Here is a 23,333-nt window from a genome sequence, read left to right on the forward strand (position 1 = left end):
GGGGCGGCGGGGGCGGTGTCGAGACACGCGGAGTGGCTGCGCTTTATCATCCCGCGATTAGATAAAGCAAAACCGCTGAAAGCGAGGTGGAGGCAGTCAGTAGTAGCGAACCGCGCGCGCGCCCGCACCACGCTCCCACCGCTGCTTAATCCGCCGCCGTATTCAGCTCGTCCGCTTACAGCACCGCTGTAAGAGCACGCAGCACGAGCGCGCACGAAGTGGTAGTGATGGACTGCTTAGTGTGGATAACGCAGTTGTCGGCGGCAACCATTGTCAGTAGATGGCAATGAATCATTGTTGCGTGAAATGTCTGCGTTGGTGAGTTCTGTTGTGTTTCCTCTTTATTTCATTACAAAATACGTATTAAAAATGTGTAGCGGCGTGTTGTCGCAGAGTGCAGGCGGCGATAAGCGACCCCCCCTCACCCACTTCCGCCCGCGCTGCTGATAAGGGCCGGTAATGCGCCAACCGTTACCAACATCAAACATTGCCTAGTTCTCGTTTATGTAGACCCTTTATGAAAACATTGTTTATTTATTAGGTATTAGTTATAGATACAAAGTATCTATGATATACCTAGGTACAACAGCAAACAATATCATATATCTAGGCAATATACATCACATCTACCAGCGCTGACATTATATTTCACAACACATTATGCATTTATAATAGTTTGTAGTGTTTTAAATCTATACATACTTTTTGTGGTGGATTTTGTTTGACAAACTGCAGCAAATTTTGCATCGTTTATTGCAGGAATAAGTACTGACTTCGAATACACGTTGGGTAGTCCCTAGTGAATTTTTATCGCCACCTAGAGAGCTACTCTAAAGATTCTTAAATGTATAAAGTATTATTAATAAACGAAGCAGTATTCAAATCTAATTGAATGTTTTACTAACATTATTATTTACTTTCCCTCCTTAAAATTAGATTACTAAATGTTCCTTACTTTATTTAAAAGGTATTGATAATTGAAGCTTACATTGTATAAAGTTGACTACCTACTTCCCTTCAAGAGATGTTAAAAAATTCATATTAAGTCAGCGTGAGCTTTGAGAAAAATCGCAACAATGGCGTATATCTGATTGATACAGACCTTTTCAGTATCGTTTTGAAATTGGTTTGATCATCTCACCAGAGTCCTGAGACAAAATTATTACGACCTACTTACTGCAAACGGTTTCGTATGAGAACTACATTAGAGCCCTTTTAAATCGCCAATGTTAATACTATATTTCAATACACACTAATATTTATCGTTTTAGATTAGTGGATAATACTGGTTTCATTGCATGTACCAGTTTCAAATTTAAATAGAAATTCAGGTGGTACAGTTAGATTATAAGAAACATTGCCTAAAGTTAGGCTGTTAAGTGTCTGGGACCATAGTTGTAGAATAAAATAACGTATCATGTATTTTATTGCACGTGTCACGCAGTAGGGTGTTACGCCGTTACTATTTAAAATATTGTTTGGTAACGATTACTTAAACTATTCAATAAAGGTTTAATAAGACAATTAGAAGATAAATATATTATTCACTGTAGTAACATTAACATTACTTGTTTCCACGGCAAACCACAAATATAAGTCTTTCCTCCAACTTTGATTTTCTCTTTGGAGTAGAGACTTTGGCCGTATGTTTCATGTGCGCAGGCGCTCATCACCTACATTAAAGATTAAGTAGATGCCTAGTAGATAGTACCGGTGATCCCAGAGCTGGTGGTTTCCTCGCTCAACGAAATACAGCGAGAAAACGCTACCAGCATTAAAGGTACGCTGCCACAGGGACCAAACTTTTTAAATTTGTTTTAATTTTCTATTTATCATTGCGAAATTGTTTATAAATGAAATAAATAATAACACTTTATTTAAATCACAATATGACAAAACAAGAGGAATAAAAAAGACAAATAATGTAAATGATGGAATTCCTAAGCGCTTTTCATTGCTTCAACCAGAAATAAAAACTATATTCGATATTAACTAATTAGTTGTGTATATAATTATATACATATATGATTAAAAAGAGTACAGTTTTAATAGTATAAGAAAAAAATCTTGCTTAATCGCAAAAAAATCGTTGTTTTATTCGTTTTAGTAAAGAAATTTGTTTCTCTTTAGATACATTAGCGAAAGTAACACAAATGCTTATATACTTAGACCGATCGGCGAGGTGTCGTGTCCAAAACCTTAACAAGTATATATGCTGCTATATATGTCCTTCCTCTCTGACATTCACTATTAGTTTTAATTTATGAAACAAACATAGAAATGCATGTCCCCCATGACTCATGGAGAGGAATTTAATACAACTGAAAATCGTTGAAAAGTTGGAGACTTAATATAGGATCAATTACGTAATGTTATTTGAGAATTAAAATCGTTTTAGAAAGCTCCAAACTTGCTCATAAAAAGTTATTGCTATTCTGTTATCACTTGTGTAACTTTGCAAATAAAACAAAGCATTCTTAAGTAATTAGTAATCGTAAATGAAAATGAGACCCATTTTTGTGTGGTCACAAAAGCTATTCAACCATTCTGTCAGTTAATAATAAAAATCAGATAACGCGTTCAAAATACGCAAATGGTTATCATATATGGCCACGTTTTTATGTAAACAATAGTTAGAGCCATGATAACTCATGTTTTGGGTAGGCCGGAACTGTAGGCCGTTGGCGACACTGACACATTTTTATCCGACTTCAAAAAAGGGAGGTTTCTCACTTCGGTTGTGAACAGATTTTGATGATTATTTTATTGTTGGAAAGGAGATATTGTGGTACCATGATAAGAAAACAGAATCTGATGAAGACTTTCCAGAGAAATCGATGATAACCTTCGATGGCAGTTGCGTGCTGGTGCGTTTGTAAATTTTTTTCATAACTTATATTAAATGTCTGTCTTCATCAGATCGACTCTGGAGTTGTGTGAGTAAGAGTGGAGCCTTTTTTTCTTGTTTAAAACATATATTTAAAATTAATATTATGCTAAATACGAAGCCACTCGGCTATTGCAAGACTACATGAAAAGATTCACCATTGATATTGTGCGGCCCATTGGGTGTGGCACGCTGGCATAAGTACGAATATGTATATGAAGACTTATGTGTGTGGCATCATAGCTGAAGAACGGACTGGAATTATATATTTATATATTTTAAAAGTCAAAGTCAAATCATTTATTTCAATGAGGCCTATTAAAAAGGCACTTTTGAAATTCAAAATTACAATTTAAACAAAATAACTAGTTACCCCTTCCAAAAAGTTCATATGGAGAAGAATGGGCAAGAAACTCCATAACTACTTTTAAAATACTTTTTACAATATCTTGTACCTATGCATTGTTTTGATAATTAATTGTGAACACCATGTACTTAGACTAAAAAACAACTACTATACTAAACTAAAATAAGCGTATGGTGTTATAAAAAACAATGCAGCAGATAATTAAATTATTATGTAGATACATGGTGCTCACATATTCACAAATATTGCAATTATACATTTTACAATATTCTTTATAAAAAAGAAATAATTAACATATAGTCAAACAGTGTGTGACGTCAAAGTTGATTCCTTTTTCGAAATAAAACAAAATCAAATATAAACATATAATTGGATTACAACATTTGGATTACTCATAAGCATAAGGTCGGGAGTCCTTAATTAAGAATAAACCCCAATAAAGAAATTGACAGGATTTATTTACATGAATTTCGTTGCCAGTTTTGAAAAAAGTTAAATGCGATATTCATACAAACTATATTGATATAATAATTATTTCTTAATTCTTCCTTCATTCCTTTTAAGTCTGTGTACCCTTTTTTGGCAAAGTCTTCTTCCAAATCCCCCATTCCTGTCTGCACTGTGTCGCTCTCTGCCTTGTACCATCTACTGTTTCTTTAATTTGGTGTATCCACCTTTTAAATTGTCTTCCTCTTTTTCGTTTATTGTACCTTGGGCAGCAGATCTTGCTCCAATGTTCTGTTCCTCTTGCCATGCGGCCCCCCATTTCTACTTAAGTTTATTTATTTTCATTGTAACATGTGCTACCTTAGTTGTTCTTCTTAATGATGTATTCAATCTATATATTATTTTATCTATTCAATTTTTCAATTTAATTAATATTGATATATATATACATCTATAAACAGAATACGAGTGAGCTTTGTAGCTAAATTTAATAATATAATGAGTTAATATAGATTTGTATCAAGCGATAAGTTATAACTTGTAAGCCTATTTCATGAATTCATTTTCGGTTTTCGCCAGCGCGGTTACGTTGCATAATAAAAGCGGGATGAGGGACGGGAGGGGAGGTAGCGATAAGAGCTGCGGCCGCGCTGACCCGGCCCCGATACACCCCCCTCACCCCGCGTTGTTCAAACTCTTCAGTAATGAATGTTTTGAAAATTTACTTACTACATTTCGTTAACAATTTTGTAGGAATTTCTTCCTACAACCTATCATTTAAGTTTCTTAAGTGAACGATTCAACTTTTTATATTAAAAATAATAATTTTAGAAAGCATGGCTCAAAAAAGCTTTACAAACACTGGTCTAGTGGATTGAGCGTGTCTCTGAGGTCGTGGGTTTGAATCACGGCTGTGCTTCAATGGACTTCTTTGTGTTAAAACTCACTCGTACGGTGACGGTATACAATGGGAGAAACCCTACCTATTGGAGGGGTGTCAGTCACAGAAGGTTAACTTACATGTATATTAAGAAAATTATTATCATGAAACAGATATCTATAGCCAAGATATACCTAGTAACATTTAGAATCGCGACTAAGCGATGACTCATGTATGTCAAAATCCATTACATTTTCGACTTACTCTTCTAAGAGTAACCTCTAGGTTGCACTAATTTTTACGGGAGTTCCATACATTTATTTTATTTTAAAAGGCACACTAACGAAATACATACACACACTTACAGAGAACACATGACATAGAAAAACAAAATTCATGCATGTGCATCAATAACAAGTGTGCACAACATTTACAGGGAAACATTACAATGATAAAGAGAAAATAACTTAATCATTAAAAATAAAAAACAAACTAGATTAAAAAATACAATAGTGCATTAAAAAAAAAAATTAATACATTTCTACTTTGCAATTATCACTATTGGTCTCGGATCAACAGTGGCTGCAGCATCTTACGCCTGAAGACATGGAGACTGTCATTAAATGGATCTGCTTGCATGTACTCAGAGCGTCGTTCAATGCCGATAGAGATCTGTGTATAGGAGCATTACAACCGACGTAATTAGTTTACTTACGTTTAGTAATTTAGTTGACTACGCGGGATAATTGTTAAACGGTAGTAATATTCTTCGTGTCTTCTTTTCTTTTGTATTAAAGACATTAACTAAAAAAGACAGTGGCGCTACAGCCCTTTTAGCGGGCCTCTGATTTCTGTATTGGTTCCTTGATCATTTGCCAATCTAATAGGCAAGTACGTGATCAGTCCCCTGTGCCAGACAGTCGCCGTCAACTTTTTGAGTCTAAGGCAAGCCGGTTTCCTCACGATGTTTTTCCACCGTTCGATTTGAGCGAAACTTATATGCGCACATAGAAAGAAAGTCCATTGGTGCACTGCCGAATCTACGTTCTCATTCATGAGAGTCGCACGCTGAAGCCACCAGGCCATCACTACTCCTTGTGTCTGTTTAAGTGTGTATTATAAAATTGTAACAACTCAATTTTAATAATAGCTTTATTAACCATTTTGTTAAGTCCAGTGAACATTGGTCGTGAATAAAAATGTCTCGTTTAAATCTGTAAAAGGGTTTTATAAAAACACATATTTAACTTGTCGATATACATGCGGGGAAGGGGAGGGGAGGCAGCGATAACAAATGACCTCCGGCCTTCGCCGGCCGCCGCTCAAGTATTAACAATGATTTACCATTATCTAAACAATATTATCTTAAATAACACATCTATGCCCCGTACAAAAATAGCTGCTATGGCTCCTATTGGATGTTTGACTTAGGTATGCAGGGTTGCTCCTTTCGAGAAGTTCGTAACTGAGCCTTGATTGAGCTCTATGTGGGATATAGATATAGCCCGGATCCTTTGGGTTGAATGCCTTGATGAAGCATCTTAAGGGCGTGTGGAAGGCTGAGGTGCTTTTAGTGGGAAGGGTACCGCTACCCCTCTGAGTAGAAGAGGGCTTCGAGTGTAGACCAAGCCCCACAGTCCCCCCAAGCCATCCATAGCGCGGGGGTGAGCGCATTTTCACCTCATTAAAAAACAAAAGCCAGTAGACGTACTTACGTCTACTTTTCTAAAGTATGAGTTGTATTAAACAATTGAAAACTTCAACATTGTCTTGGCTGTACATTAAATATCAATCAATAAGATATATTAAGCAATAAAAGTTTTGAAATTTTTTATCAATAAAAGATTTTTCGTATCTCTAGAGGGGCTACTATCTCTACCGGCCCCCTCCCTCGATTTCGCAGATTCGAGTCTAAGAACGAATTAAGAGTGCTTATGTCAAAATCTATTACGTTTTTGGCATATGGAAGGTTTTGTTTATTGTTCTATTTAAAATAACCCTTATGGAAATTAATGTTTAATTCTTATAATATACGATTACGACCTCTGCAAAAAAATAAAAACAAGCTGTAAATTATTTATAATTGTCATATAAACAGAACAACTTGTAAGCGTTTGTAATAGTGTGTGTTATTTTACTCTTGTCTTTGGTTTTAGTAACTTTATATTAGATTTATATGAAAATGTGAATTATTGTGTTTAAATTCCCAAGTATTACGCAGTTGTTAGGAACATGAATGCCTCTACCATATGCCATCAATACAGCCTTCTTTGCCTACACATTTTGTGTTTAAGGCATGCTGGTTCTCCCACTATGATTTCCTTCAAGTAATACGCACATATTAAGCAAAATACATTAGACCAACATTTGTGGCCACTACGCAAAGAAAAATATATTAATTTTAATCCCATATACATAATTAGTTAATTACCTGCGTAATTAAGCGTATTTGTTCTGTAAAATATTATTTACAATTAAATCTTGAATTAGGGTAAGTTAAATTTATTTTATCTGATAATACGAGAGCTTAGAAGGTTTTGACTACTCGGAATCAACATTATGATTTAAAAATTGTTTTTTCGGATTAACCCATAACGTATAATCTAAAACTCCTGGGTTTGATTCCAACGAATCAATAACTTGTGCATGTAAAATCTCGAAAAAAAATCACAACAATAATTATTGGATAGAAAAACAGACGCAGAAATGTGTCTGCCCCATGGCCCATTACGGGACATAATCTATAACCCGTCCGTTCCCACGTGCGGGCAGTCAAAACATGGGATTAGCGCGACGGGGGTCGATACTAGGAAGTAGAAAAAGGCGATTTACAGCGCCCTTAAAGCTAACGATAAAATTGATACGAGTTCCGGGAGATTTGGCTGATGATTTGTAGGCAATATATTCAGAGAACTCCCGAATTTCACACTGATGACGTAATTATCTACGGTTATTTATTGCCAACATGGATTCGGTTCATGTTACACGTGTGGTGACATGATTAGTGTTTAACGCTTAAAACCAAATGTAAGATGAAAAAATGTAAATAGCGACAACATGTTTTTTCTTCCACAACATATTATGAATTAGTGTCTGACCGTACATATTAAGAAATAATGTGTAAAGATTACAAGGGAACATTATATTGTTAACAATTATTACTGCTAAATATTAATATGATATAAATTCTTAAAATTGATTCAGTGAAAAAGGTTCTTACGAACATTACTGTACAATTTTTAAGTTGTTTTAGTTAAAACCAATGGTTTTAATATTCAATTTATTTGCTTAAGCCATGTATAGTTTTGCTTTGGCTTTATACAGGATAAGATCTTTATATATCAAAGTTAGATTAAGAGATAGAGTTGAGACGAAGCACTAAGTAGGGATCCGTGTGTCGAACATGTTAGAGTTAATTGAAACATATCAATGGCGCTACAATACGGTCTAGTCCTGAAATATCCTTATCTGTTTCATGATTTGATATAAAATAGGCAATGAGGTCTGTGTCTGTGTTTGATTTAAAATTATACGGGAGTCATAAACTTTTATTTTTATAGAACAAGGGGCAAACGGGCAGGAGGCATGCTCATGTTAAGTGATACCACCGCCCATGGACACTCTTGGCCAGCCGTTTAAGAATTGGTACGCTCTTTTCTTGAAGGACCCTTAGTCGAATTGGTTCGGAAATACCTCAGTGGGCAGCCGGTTTCACAAAGTGGCAAAAACTGCCTTGAAAAACGCTCAGTTGTGGAACGGCGGACGTCGAGGTGATACGGGTGGAATTTCGTATTCTGCCTTGACGTCCGATGATGAAACTCAGCTGCAGGTATTAATCCGAACAACTCCTCTGAACACTTCTTTACTTACACTGCAAATTTTTACTATTATTATTTTTTCTACGAAGTATTATTATTATTACATTCTTTTTCTTTTTTTGCGACTGAGGCGTAAACTAGCTGTTGTGGTTTCTGGCAGAATGACCAGCGCTGTGGAACAGTCTGCCCCTCAGCATAATGCTGAGACAGGGCCAGTTACAACCACAACACAGACGCATTACAAACTTAAAACGTTGTCTTTAAAAAAAAATTGTTATTTTTTTAATTTTTTATTATTATTATTTTATGTTTCGTCAGTAATAAATGTTATGTCTGTGTCTATGTTAATTGATAATTTCTTTTCCTCGGACAGCTGACTAAACCTGCTTTATACAAAATGCAGCTTTTTCAATTGAAAATTTTCAATATATTTTTCAATATTTCGCACACCTATTAATAAATTACCTACTAAATAATATAATAATGGCTAAGTAATACTTTAATCCGATTACAACTGTTCACTTATTTTATCCTTTTTTCCTGTATAGGTATATACTATGAGATTCGTCACTTGATAGGTTATTAATATTAACATATTATTGCGAGCCACGCGCAACTTATCTACCTACTGATAACATCTACGAGTAGTAACTTTAAATGTTGATATTCTATATTTAATTATCATCGTCACGCACGCATCAACGCATTTTTTTAATTTTTAACTTACTTCAAAGAAATTAATAATTCGACTTGTGATTCTTCTTCTTCTTAAAGTGCCTCTCCACTACTGGAGGTTGGCGGTCAGCTCGTCAAACTCCTTCTTATTTTTCGCCAAGCGCATCAGCTGTTCTACGCTGGCCACTCCCGTCCATTCTCTAATATTGCGGAGCCACGACTTCCTCCTTCTGCCAGCGCGTCTTTTCCCCTCGACTTTGCCCATCATGATTACTTGAAGAAGTCTTGTGACTTGTGATTACGGAAACTTATACAAAAGCTCAAATGAAACTTTTTAAAGGCTCCCATAGGATGCAGAGATCAGGCCGTACTAAGTAAAATGGATGAGGTCTACGTCCAAATGGACCGGCTGATGGTGATGATTAAAAACCCAATTTAAAAACTAGCTACTTACATATATTACATACACAAGTAAAGTCATAGAATCGTTTGTCTATGACAAGAAAAATCATAAACCATACTCCACACATATCGCAGTAGTAGAAACAGCGGGGAGTCCTTGGGTTGGGCTTAGCAGTCAAGTCGGATCACATATTTGTTTATTTTTAATTTGTTTACTCAAAACAAATTACCCTTAAGGGATAAGCTTGTCAAATATTAAATATAAAAAAGGTACTGTTTCATTTTAAAAAACTATAAATTTTGTTAGAGTATAAATATCATAATTTAAATTGCTGATATCTTTCCTGATGGTCCCGGCTTTTACCACCAAGATATTAATCGCCATGACGCCTATGAAACGAAAAGGTGTGTGAGGGGAAATATAAAAAAAAACCAACCTCAATCATATATTTTTGGATTAGTTTCTTTTAATTTTCAGTCTTGTCTTCATTATCCAATTTACCTTTGTGTTTATATGAGCAAGATTTTATTGGTCTAAATACAGAAAAAAATTAAGAAACGAATTTAAATAGAAACGGTTATAACTAGAGTTGTGTCGGACAAGGAAAAATTATGTTTTTTTAGTATTAACGTAGTAACGAATTATACGTATGTAAACGTGCTATACACTATATAGATTGTATATATCCAGGATTAAGTTAGGCCATAAGACTACCGTGCGTACACAGAGCATTCATAATACACATACGAAACAGACCGGTATGTAACGACTTAATAAAAACCATGTGAAAAGTAGTCCTATAGATTTATTGTGAGTGATAACCGGTACAATGATAGCCGATAGGGCTGAGTTTGGCCAGAGTAGTCAATGGGAGAGGGTGGGCGGGGCGAGCGGTATACGAGGCGGGGCGGGGTGGGACTGTGCGCGCGCGCATCTCGCCGGCGATCAGAGTATCAGACGCCAGTTGACAAAGCGACGCTGAGCGCGCCGCACGTCCGCGAGTGACACATATACGACATGCTGCACGAGACGTGGCCTGAGGCCTGCCGGCTCCGGGGCCGAACCAACTACAACACCCTGGCTGATTTCATTGCTGAGGTTAACAACAACGAAAGAAAAGGTCAGTCCTTGCCCCGCCTCGCTAGCCAATGCGGCTGTTACACGCTATATTGTTTACGAAATGTTACTTAGTTTAAAAGTGTTTACGTATTACGAACACCTATTGTTTTTTATAACAACGTAATTTAACATCGTTTTACATATACAGAATTTCCCTTCGTTTATGGCGGACTTAAACAATTTTTAATTTATGTAGGTAGGCAGTAGGCACAGGTTCGATTGGTGGTCATATTATTGTGTAGTGAAGAGACAGTGCGGTAGTATTATGGTAGTGTGTGAGCCAATGGCGGGTGTGCTAAGCGTGTGTGCGTGTGTTACAGAGGGCGCGGAGGGTACAGGAGGTGCGGAAGGCGCGGCGGGCGGGGGCGGGTCTCCGGGTGCGCGAAGCTATGAGGAACTGCGACCGCCAGTCGCGCGCGACATGCAGACATACGCACACCTGGAGGAGGCGCTGTTTAAGGCGGGGGGAGAATACATGCACCGCAGTCCAGACCTAACACCCTCGCCCGAACGCCGCGAGGATTCCTACCGCACGATGCACTACGAGCCCTACTCACCGCCGCCCGCGCCGCCACCATATCACCACCTCGACAAGTGAGTACATATCGTTTAATCGTACATAAGCCTCGGAAGACCTTGAAGCAATGCTCGTTATGTTAATTGAGGACGGTAGCTGATGGCAATAACGAACGATCAAAAAGTCTTAAAAATTGGACTTTAGTCGCGTTTCGTTCAACCCTTTGAAACGTTTGCCAAAGAATAAGGAAATGAGTAATTTAGGTTTCGATGAGGTCATTAGGTCCGAAACTATTTTTTTTAATATTATTCCAATTACAGAACTACAGGCGATTTTAAGCTATTACGCCTTTTTCTAGTCAACTCACCAGCTAGTAAAAAATACGAGGCATCTTTATGTAGAGTTGAAATGGGGGAAAATTCGGGTTAACTGATACGGAGATTAGGACATAATTGGTAAAGAAATAGTTGTACTTGGCGGCACAATTGAAATTACTTGCATAAAAATGTGTAATATATATGAGTTTTACGTGTTACAATTAAGTATTTTTACAAGAGCATATGGATTCTTGCTTCTTGTAAAACTGCTTCACAAAGTTACGGCTAAATAGTAAGCGTAAATTTCTTATATACTATTTTATCTTTCTCGATACAAATTGTACAATTTTGTTTATCACTACTAGTATTAGGTACTATTATTATTTTGTATATAAACACACTAGCAGCTTAATAAGCTGATGCGCGTGTATTTTGAGATTTGGAGAAACTATCCAATCTATTTTTAAAGGAGTTTAGAGATGGTGTACTGATTACACTTTCCGGAAGTCTATTCCATTCTGCCACTACTCGGTTTGAGAGACAGTTCTTTAGGGAATTTGTGTTATGTTGACTGGTCTTAAGTTTTAAAGAACTAACCCTCAAATGTGTATTTTCACCTAAAATAAAGAGCTTCTCAATTCCTGGAACATTATAGTGGCCAGTGAGGATTCTATAGGTTTCAATGAGATTTCCTCTTTATCTCCTACTTCCAAAATCAGTAAGGTCAAATGCTTTCAGACGCTCATTATAAGATTTCTTCCTGAATGACCTGATCATTTTCGTGGCTTTTCTTTGAACCCTTTCAAGCATACTAATATCCTTTATGAAATAAGGATCCCAAATGCTGTAGGCATACTCTAATAGTGGTCTAATGTAACATTTATATATCTTTAAGAGTGTTCTTGGTGAAAGGCATTTGAATGAAAAAAACATCTATTAACAACGCATAGGTCTATAAATATACGTGATTAGTTTTATTTAATGATGTTGGTACTCCTGCCTTGAGACAACAACAAACACATTAGGCTATGTAACAAACAAATATAATTTATATCTGCACATAGCATTTCTATTTTCGTTAAATGGCACAGTTTTTATTAAGTAAACATGTTATTAAAGCATATTCCTATTATTAATTATTACGAATCCTAGATTGTAATATAATATTTGACATCTGGCAACATTTACAGAAAAAACTATATTTAAGTAGTTTTTAGAAATAGTACCGTAGTAGCCTTGAGCTAATCCCGATTAAGCGCTTTAATATTGTCAAAATCCTATATTTCACAATGTTAATATTTTTTTATAAAATTTTCGATACTCAAAACTGAATATCTATTTCTTTACACTAAAATATACACGATACATAATGTATACCTCTCTATATAGGTAATTCGTTTGTTTGTAAGTATTTGGGGACCTGAGAAGTGAGATGAGTACTTGGAAATGTGTAACTACTTTTTGGATTTGTGGATCGTTAATTGTACGATAAAGTGAGAGGGTTGTCCTTAAAATAAAGGAATCACAGTCTTTATAGATATGTGAATAGCTGAATCAGGTTCTCGTTCATATAATTAATGATTGATTGTAGACGGAAACGAGTGAGAGAGATAATCTTGGTGCATGAATAGTTTGCGAATCGCTCTCCATGAAGCGAATATAAGTGAATGATTGTGGGAGATGGACAGATAGAGAGGTCGGACGGCAACCAAAGGGCGCAGGGATATCGCAGCTGCGATATGGAGCCGGCACTCCGTCTGGCAGGCTGCCAGATAGCGCCATACGCCTATCTCTCTATCACCTCTCTACGCTAATAGTAAACATATTACGTTCACTTCCGATAGCCTCACTCACGCCGTACATTCGCACGTGTTTAACATGTGCAAATCGCTCATACTTTGGTGGATTAATTAATTAGTCGATTGCGAAGAAGCCTTCGGGTGTAGAGCATGTTGCAATGGGCAGTACGTGCCTGCAGGGCGCGTTTCGACACGCCGCGGCGCACATTCCGCGCAGCGCACGTCCCACGTTGTTCGCTGCCTCCCGGAATTTTCCGTCTCTCGTTATCATTGCTCTATTACTCAATCCTTTTGGACCTCGAACCCTCTTCTTTTAAATATTTAATTATGCATGTGACGTCGTTTAGACTCTTTGAACGGCTCTGTGAACTACGCTGTGGAATGATTTATTTTATTGTTTCAGTCAGTTGCTTTGCGGTTTAGCAACAAATGAGATTTGATCATTTTTATTTTTAATAGATTAGTAATTATATTATCTATTTTTATAGTTACAAACGACTATAACCTATCCTGTGGCGGATCAACGCTGTCGTTCCGCCATGATTGCCTACAATTTGAAACTATGTTAGTTTTAATAATTTTGTGATTTTCTTGCATAGTTAGTATTTCTATTCACCTAATAATTATCCTACTATCTCTGACAAACTTTTCATCAAGTTATATGACAAAGCATTCATTCAAACTTAGAAATACTTAAGCATAATTTCAGGAACTAATTAAATAATTTTCGTTATAATTTCGGGTTCGGCAGGCCAGTGAATAGTAATTATTGTCCTCGGTTATTATCGTACGCCGCAATTAACTGCGCGACCACTCGTTCGTGTGTGCGTGTTCACACATGAACAACATTTTATTTAATTGGCAATCTATTTTTATTTGTTAATAGTTATATTACCAGAACCTCAATGTAGACATAAACATCCTTTATTCGTTTTAGGAGCGTATTTAAATTTTTGCTTATACCATCTTGCAATGTATGACGAGCATTGAGGTATTGTATTTTTGCAAATGGGCCAGGCAAGCTCTTCTAATGACAGTTATCTTATCAGACAAAGAGCTTATATTACTCACAATGTTTTGTGCAAGCTGGTAGAGCTTCACTGACTCAACGTTCTGAAGATTAGTGGCCATAGTTTAGATTACGAACAATTACTTAATGACCGTGTCTTAGTAAATATTTTGTTTGTTTAACTAGCTAACGTTATGTCCACAACCCTGTTAATGGTACTAATTAACGCAAGAAATAGAAGGTTTAATATTAATAATAAATAAAAGTTTATGGCTCGGTTTCAAGTGTTGGTGAGATGTTGGGATAACAAACAAGATTGTTTGACGATGCAAGCATTAATTTATAGCAAACGTTCTAAGTAGTTAAGCAAACGACCCTCGAGATCGGTGCAAATACACGTCGCAGGCGCAGCCCCGGCCCAGGAAACGGAAAGAAAAAGTAAAGTTGTTTGCCAAGTCACGAGTCAAGACGAAATGCGTCAACTCGTCGATAATGTGACAAATTATCGGCGCCAACGGTCCGTTAAGATAGTCAAGACCTTATAAAAAGGAGCTTACGATTCGGGAACGCAACTTACGCCAGATCTATATTCGTCTCCTTATCGTTTCGTATTTGGAATTTTCCTTATTTTAATTGCCAATGCAAACAAATCATAATAATTAGAGGAAAATATCGAGTGAATATAACAAACACTAATGACGTGACAAATATAATAACGACTGGCCACAGTCAAGGGTCACGGGACCAAGACTATGCCCGGATCATATCCAAATTTGTCCTCTTTATTTACGGCGTCGAGTGACGTCTTAAGTGTCTCGAAACGACTTGTTTGTATAGGCTCTTAGGATTGGGATTATAACCCTGCGCAAATATCGCCCAACGCGCGCTCTCACCATTCTTAACAATTTTTTTCAATCATCCTTTATTTTGAATTCTAAATTCAAAATTGATGTTACATTCTACGAACTCTTTCAATATTAGATCTCGTTAGCTAATGTATTGTGACAACGTGGGTTAACACTGTCCGCGGGGAGTCAACCGGAAGTGCGGACACGTGCAAAGACACGGGCCAGCACCGGACATGTCCTGTTGGTAATACGGGCACTCACACGTGTTAACAGTGCTTCGACAACTGCGGTTTTGTCTTCGCCTGACTGAAAACGTGCAATATCGGTTTGTAATTCTGCCGGAGCCGTAACGTATAGCTAATAACCATAAAGTTTAAAGTGCGTAAGGGAAAACAATAGAAGTGAACGGTCGTGCGAGTAGGGCACTGGGTTCCGGGTTCTCGTGTTACCGCGTTATATGGACGTGTTTATGCTTATCGAGCCCAGCTGACTACCACTCATCACGAGGAAATGTTTGGTACGATAGCGTGGCCCTTAGATGGAGTCTCGCCTTTTGGGGTACCAGCGTGGTTTCGTTGCCTGGCAACTAGTAGCGGTAGATGGTAGTAACTTTAGTGAGTCTTGTAATTATGGTGGCATGTTGACGCAGTCGTTAAACTGTACCTAATACATGCAAGCAGGTCGAGGTAAGCGGGGTGAGGGAGGGGGGCATGTTCCGGGCCATTAGCCGCGCACTACATCCCATAGTGAACCGCGGTTGTAAGCGAGTTGGCGTTGTAATTACTTATAACATAAGCACGACAACAGTTACGTAGATACATAGGGCGTAGGATCTAGGGCCATCCAGTTAATTTAGTAACGTACAGATCGATATCTGATACTGACGCTGCGATGATGTTACACGATCGTTTGTTTTTTATATGGAAACGAAAATATAAACGAGCAAGGTCTGATTTTCATATGTTTCACAGTTAAAAACTGTAAAAGCAAACTTAAAGAACTTAGAAGATTGTTTTAAGACTTTTCTACTGTCAAACCGCGATCTTGTCTTTATAAGTTTTGAAAATAATTCCAAATCTGACGTTCAAAATTTCGTTATAACTATAATTACTTACGTATTATTGATTTTTTGTTCAAGATTGGGATTGATTTCACATATGTACCAATCGGAAAACTGCGTGTTTAAACGTTCAATACTTAGTGTTTATAATACATATTTTTAACTGTCTCAATCTTAGCAAATTCAAGATACGACTAGCTGGATTTCTTTCACAATAAAAGCTGTCAAAACAGTCAGAGATAACCAATAGGGTAGACCGAGGCGAATCGGATCACAGGGCGAATCGGATCAAAATTAGAAATGTGTTGATAATTCAAATATCACATTCACATAGAACGCACTCAACCGGCGTTTTGTGTCTCTCCATTTACTGAGCACCTCCCGACATAAGCAGTATTTCGATCGCGCTTGTGGATCAGTGGCAATGCCGCTCGTCAGCCACTCGGTTTTTTGTGTGTGTCGCAATTTGGCGCTCATCTAAGGTTACGTACTTACGTTTTCTTTGTGTCATATGACGGATTTGTCTTAAAATTTAACTACTTTGGTTTATATTGCTAAGCAAGGTGTTAATATTGAAGAACCAATTCGCTTTTAAGTATAATCTTAGAGGTTAACGTCTAACATATTTATTTCAAAAGTCTTAATTATGGGGCTAATCGGATCAAATCCTTAGGGGCGAATTGGATGATACTTTTAAACTGATTTATTAAATGTTTGAGGTTATTGATTCATATTTATTTCATGACCACCGGAGAATGGTGTCAAGAAAAAATGAAAGAGGCTGTAAATTAAGTCCAGAACAAGGAGTTGACCTTGCGTAAAGCTGCTAAGAGTTTTTCAGTACCGTTCACGAGCTAACAGAAAAAAAGGACCATAATATATATGTGAATTATGTGCCAATAATTAAAATTTATCTTATTATTATATATTTTTACTGATTCCAAAGTTATTTAACACTATACCTTAAAATTTTGTTATATTTTGTGCACGATCCGATTCACCCCGAGAGTTGGGGCGAATCGGATATTTTCCTTTTTTTAGTTTTTAATAGCTAATTAAGAGAATATATGTATGATTTAAGTTTTCAAATATTTATTTCATAGGTAATTGTTACTTCTTACGATTTTATCAATAAAAATAACATTATATAGCACTTTAGTATGATTTACTCAACCTCAAAGAAAAAGTGATCCGATTCGCCTCGGTCTACTATATATAGAAGTAGACCCACTCATTTTTGGTTGCTATCTCATGCGAGACCTGTACATTAAAACTTGCTGATACATATACGAGTACATACTTTTCATTATATATTATTTATTCCTTAATGCTAATTTATTAGTATAATAAACGAAAAACAAGTTTTAAAGAAAATTGTAGGTAATAATGAAATAATGAACATATTTATTACAAAAGCGAAGATAGTTAATGGTACTTGCAAATACATATGTAAATTGTCAATGTCATTTATTAAATATATGCTTTTTACTTGTGGGTTTCAGCGTGAACCCCATTTTAAGTATACACTTAAAAAAGTCAAAGTCAAAAATCATTTATTCACGTAGGTAACACAATGTACACTTATGAACGTCAAAAAATAAACATACATTAAATGCTTCTAATTTTACATTTACTGCCAGTTCTCAATTATTCAGAGAAGAACTGGCAATAAACTCTCTTACTAACTTAAACTTTCATTAAAGCAACTAGAGTTGTCTAATAGAAAGTTAAATATAATGTATTTATTAAAGGAAAATACAGGAGTACTTTAATAGGATATTCCTTAATATTATTTCTATATTCTAGGTACTTATAAGGATTTGGAATCTACCCTTTTGTCACAATTTTTGTAATAGCACGATAATTTAACTTTCTTTCGTTTTTGTTTTTCTTCCATTAGATTACTATGTATTCATGTAATTTTCTAGTTGTTTCCTTGCAATTAAAACATTAAAATCCCTTTGTAGTTTATAAAAACGAATGAAAAATATAAGTTTAATTGAACTTAATTAAATGAATTTAATTTAACTGTAAAATTTGTTATAATTATATACCAAATATTATCTTTTAACTGCCGTGAATAATTATGTTGTTCATTAATATGTATTTTACAAGCCTGAATTGTATCTGGTTTCTCGTTTTTATTACAGTGCATAAACACGCCCATATTATAATTATTACACATTTTAAATAAAACCCAGACATTTAATATTTACCGCAAACGTTCTGCGACCACAAACAGCAGTTATATAAAGACTAATTTTAGTACTTGTTTTGATCACTTACAATGAAATTTTAATTTAAAAAAATTTACTTAAATTAAAATTATTTCAAATGCCTTATAGATGTCACCGTAAAATTGTAAAAACCGTTAGATTGTAATCTATCTCGCGAGATTATAAACTGTCGAAAGATTGTGAACCTCAACGAACTGCTTACAAATTAACGTATTATTATTCGGTAGTTATATGAAATAGTTGGGAAGTAAAATTAATCTGTAATTGACCAAAGAAGTTTGAATGATAACTAAGTTAGTGTAGTACAATCTACCGAATAATAATACGTTAAATTGTAAGCAGTACGCTGAGGTTCACAATCTTTCGACAGTTTATAATCTCGCGAGATAGATTACAATCTAACGGTGTTTACAATTTTACGTTAACATAGACAATGTATCCAAGAATGGTCCGCTCGCTAGAATGTGCAAGTGTTATAATTCTGTGTGTTCTCATGTTGATATTTTTCACAATAGTATTTATGAATTTAAAAAAAAGATTATTCGCGCTGAAGACTTGCAACCTAAATAACTTAATTTTTTTATCATTAAATTTAATATATATATACATATTATTTACTGTATGTAATTGTTAATATTCAGTAAACCGGCACTGAAGATTCCACTAAAATGCTGTGTACAGATCTAATTGGACTTCAGGTTTACTTAAGTTGTTTAGTGTGTAATAACTGTATGTATTTGACCAATCTGTTTTCTGTTTCTGTACCTAAAATGTAAAAATAAAATAGATATTCTAGTACGATTTTTAATAGTAAGATACTTACCTACAGTGGCGGCGTAGCGGAGAGCAGCGTTAGCGGCGGCGGAGCGTATGCACGCTGCGCTGGTTACGCCAGTGGCAACGCAACGTACTACAGCGGTGGCGGCGAACTTGGACAGCCACAAACATGGGGTGGTTCATCACCCGTCTATTGTGGCAGCACTGTACTTGGTGATTATGTGGAAGGCGAAAGTGGAGGCGAACCCGCCAGTGTTGGAGCACTTCCCCCTTTTAGTGCGCGTTTCGGTAGCGCCTATGCCTCCACATCGCGCGCTTCCGCCACTGCGCCTACTGCCTACACGCAACCCGTAAGTATCTATCCTTTAGCTGTGACCAACTTACGCCCGAACCCAATAATCAATCCACAATCAAACCAGACCGGGACAGTCGATCCATCTCCTATCTGTATCCTAATAATCAAAGCCTACGAAGACAATCCATTTTTGGTGACGGATACAATGCTCTGTCGTTCCATTTTAGCCAGTTTTCACTCATATTTGTTAATCAATGTCAACCAAATAAAGTAAATAAAACCGTACAAACATTAAAATATAGATGTGTATGTTTAAAACATAACAAACAGTTTTTTTAATTATTTAAAAAACTGTAAGTTAAAATCTGTTAAAATAATTAACTGTTGAAAGCTTTCGTCAACTGTCATTTTCATACAAAGATCTATCCACAGACACCGATACGACATCCCATGGATAGCTTGTATCGACAGATGGCGTTTACAATCCGTCGTTTGGTTATTGGCACACTTGTTACAACATTAGGATTAATTTTACTTTCTCAGATGGTGGATTATGGATTGAGATAGGTTATTGGGTTCGGGCGGGTATATGTTTGAGTGTGTGTGTGAGAAATATCGTGTTATGTTGCAGGAGCTTTGGCGTGTCGAGTGCAGCTATACTAGGCCTCAGCTGTCCGCCGCCGCCAGTCTTTCTGCCAGTGAGTACAGAACAACATACAAAAACAATACCAGATAACTGTTTAATTTCTAAGCATTATTGCCTAATACATGCCAAAAGTACCGTTACTTTTCGAGCGAATCGTTAAGCAGTTAAGTATCTTTTAACTATCATTGATTTGAGTTCATATCAATTATAGATTACCGACATTTTAATTAAATAATTATGATTTCTACAATTAACTACGACCGAGAATTCGTAACTGGTAAACACTATAAAGTCAGGTACGACAATAATTTTATGTCTGTTCCAATGAATATAATGTTAATAGTTTTCAGTGTTGTATAACGCTGGTGTAATCGTTACAGAGAAATACAACCTTCTTAACGACTTAATTTCTGTACAAACACATAAACCTCATATAAAGTATATACTGTCTTGTTTCATCTAAGTTAATGTTATCCTTAGCAAGTGTTAAACGCACACAGAAATAAAAGCAGGTGCAAAGCCAGGAGTCGTTCGAGTCAATAGGCCAACACTGCTTTGTCTATTCATTTATTTATTGAAGTTAACTATTTGTATTTAATACTATCCTACCTTTATGTTACCAGCTATCTTTTCTAAAATATATGAAAGTAATGGTACATTCTTTTACGTTTTAATAGTAATTTTTTGCTTATTTTTAAGCAAAATATACCAGCAAAACAGCGGATTAGGTATGAGATAGGCAATTAACGCTTTCTTTACAATTAGTGTTATGCCACATTGATAAATAAATGCGCTAACAAAATCATATATATATAGCTGGATGGCGAGTGAACACCCGTTGTGTCATTGTACCATTGCGATCTCTTTGTTCGAGCGGTCGTCGTTTGTCAATCAATTAAAAATACCTGCTTTAAATCGAGTTTGTTTATTTATATCGCAATAAATAATGAATAAAACTGTTTCGTCGTGTTACGATTGGCGTAGATGTAAAAGATTTTAGTAAAGTTTACAATAGATGCTTAGATTAACAATTAAAAAACAATGTTTAGACGTTAAAAAATTCGTAAATAAATTCCATCTGCTAAAACCAATTGAGTTCAGGCACCTCTCATTCGCATTTGTCGCGAATATATCAGAATAAACACTACTTATCCAGACCTTAATATAATCGGCTGTGGGCTGATCAATTTAATAAAAAAGTATGCTTAAGGGTCTAATCCGCAATTTAAGGGTCTAATCCGCTATTTTGTTAGTAGTTTTTAAATCTAAAATTGGAAGTGTAATATTTTTATTATTTTAAATTTTTTGTAAAATATATGTTTACCATAATTCTTATGTATTTTAGAAAAGATAACTATTAACACATACTGTGGATATAGCATTATACATAATGAGGTGAGCTTTAATAATCAAATATATAGATAATAACAAATTAATGTAATATTGAATATGAAACGCACCAACAAAATTGTTACAGAGTTTTTACGGATTTTGTGACACTACTGATAACCCGAGAATGCTATGATAATACTTTTTGATGCTTTTCGGGGAGGAGCATAAGGTCAAGGATCACAAAAAGATAGGCCGCGATATCTCAAACTATATTTTACTAAGATCATAGATAAGTGCACACTTAAACCGTCATCCATCTTCGAAAGTGTTAATATTTTGTGGCCCATAAAATATTTATTGGTTTTCGTGAAATAGTCCGCACAAAAAGTGCCCGCCGAACTTAAGAAGCAAAAAAATACGTGCCGAAAGTTTTTTAGTATTTTCGGATATGTTTTTAGAACATATTAATATATATATTAAGCTGAATGAGATAGAATAGTATAAATAACGAAATATAGTACCTACCTATGTAGTGTTGTCCGGTCTTCAGTTAAAAGATATATGTAGTATATTTTGTAGTTAGTAGTCTTCAACTCGTAATATTTTTTTTCACCCAAATCGAACCTTCTAGGTTATGTGACAAATGAGCTAACCACTTACTGGGACTATGTATTAGATAGTAAAAGCAATCAATAAGTATATTTTTTGTATAAATTTAATAAAAAAGATTACTTATTTTCTATTCTTTCTCTGCGTTCAATGATTGCATATAACAATAGTTCATACATAAAAGATTTTGCTACAAATAAGATTGATAAATTTCTTAATATGTCGTAAAAATTGTAATAATGAAATACGATAAATGAAGCATGTTGTTGGAAGCGCACGAATGTTACGTGATTGTAACGAAAACAAAGTGATGTAGCCGCGATAATATGTGTGTATGTATGTATGGGTCGTGTTTGCTTAGGCCTCGCGACAAATAACGCCTGTCCGTTGTCCGAGTATTAAAATCGCATTCTGGATAAGGCACGTGCCGCAAACAGGATGACAAACCGCCCGCGCCTTTGTCCACACCTCGACTTCTAAAAGAAAGGAAAGAAAACATTTATTGACTTAAATACATGTCACACACACACACACACTCAAGTGTATGTTGAACACTAAATACCATAATTCGTAGAATTAAACGTTCCACGCATTACAAATGCTAAAATTATAATAACTTCAATTCCGTTTCGTTTTAAAATAGTTAATCAAATATTTGTTTAGACTGCAATTATTTCATTTTGGAACCAATTTCTTTATTTAAAATGTATTTAAATAAATCTCTGGGCATTGTATAATTTTGATAATTATACGCATTTTAAAGAATAAATAAATGCGTCACGCGTAATATACCTAAGTGATGTAAGGTGTATGTTAAACATAAGAACATATTCTATGTATTTTAGTTAATAGTGAGGCCGTGCAAGTCGGACAGAGTAATTAGCGGCGACGTTTACCGAACATTAGTTCCGCACCTTATCGCGGAGAGAGCCCGCGCGTGACGTCACCGGCGCTGACGCATGTCTTTTGTTCACCTAAACTCATAGAAATCTAGTGTTACGTTAACTTATTAAATTTTAATTACATATATTAATTAAATTTTCCAACACACAAATATACAGTATTTACAATATTCTTAAACTACATAGAAAAAAACCAGTGGCACTACAACCTCTTTAGGTCTTGGCCTCAGATTTCTGAATCTGTTTCATGATCATTTTTAAATCTAATAGGCAAGTAGGTGATCAGCCTCCAGTGCCTGACACACGCCGTCGACTTTTTGGGTCTAAGACATGTCGTTTTCCTCACGATGTTTTCCCGTTCAAGCAAATGTTAAATGCGCACATAGAAA

The 23,333-nt window shown here is 35.7% G+C and overlaps 1 protein-coding gene across 5 annotated transcripts in view; it reads left to right on the plus strand.

Moving 5' to 3' along the window:
• Nucleotides 1-23,333, plus strand: part of LOC125050797 (transcription factor GATA-4-like) — a 31,472-nt gene that overhangs the window by 2,411 nt on the left and 5,728 nt on the right. For 3 of the 5 annotated variants that reach the window (XM_047650810.1, XM_047650811.1, XM_047650813.1), the window contains exons 1-4: nucleotides 10,437-10,597; nucleotides 10,917-11,190; nucleotides 19,213-19,510; nucleotides 20,087-20,153. In XM_047650810.1, the coding sequence (XP_047506766.1) occupies nucleotides 10,495-10,597; nucleotides 10,917-11,190; nucleotides 19,213-19,510; nucleotides 20,087-20,153 (742 nt within the window). In that variant the 5' untranslated portion in view covers nucleotides 10,437-10,494. Of the gene's footprint in view, nucleotides 1-93; nucleotides 319-10,436; nucleotides 10,598-10,916; nucleotides 11,191-19,212; nucleotides 19,511-20,086; nucleotides 20,154-23,333 lie in introns of those variants that run through there. The other 2 variants (XM_047650814.1, XM_047650812.1) reach the window with 2 other exon arrangements.

The sequence above is a fragment of the Pieris napi genome, chromosome 7 (assembly GCF_905475465.1).
Source record: "Pieris napi chromosome 7, ilPieNapi1.2, whole genome shotgun sequence".
Classification (NCBI taxonomy): Eukaryota; Metazoa; Arthropoda; class Insecta; order Lepidoptera; family Pieridae; genus Pieris; species Pieris napi.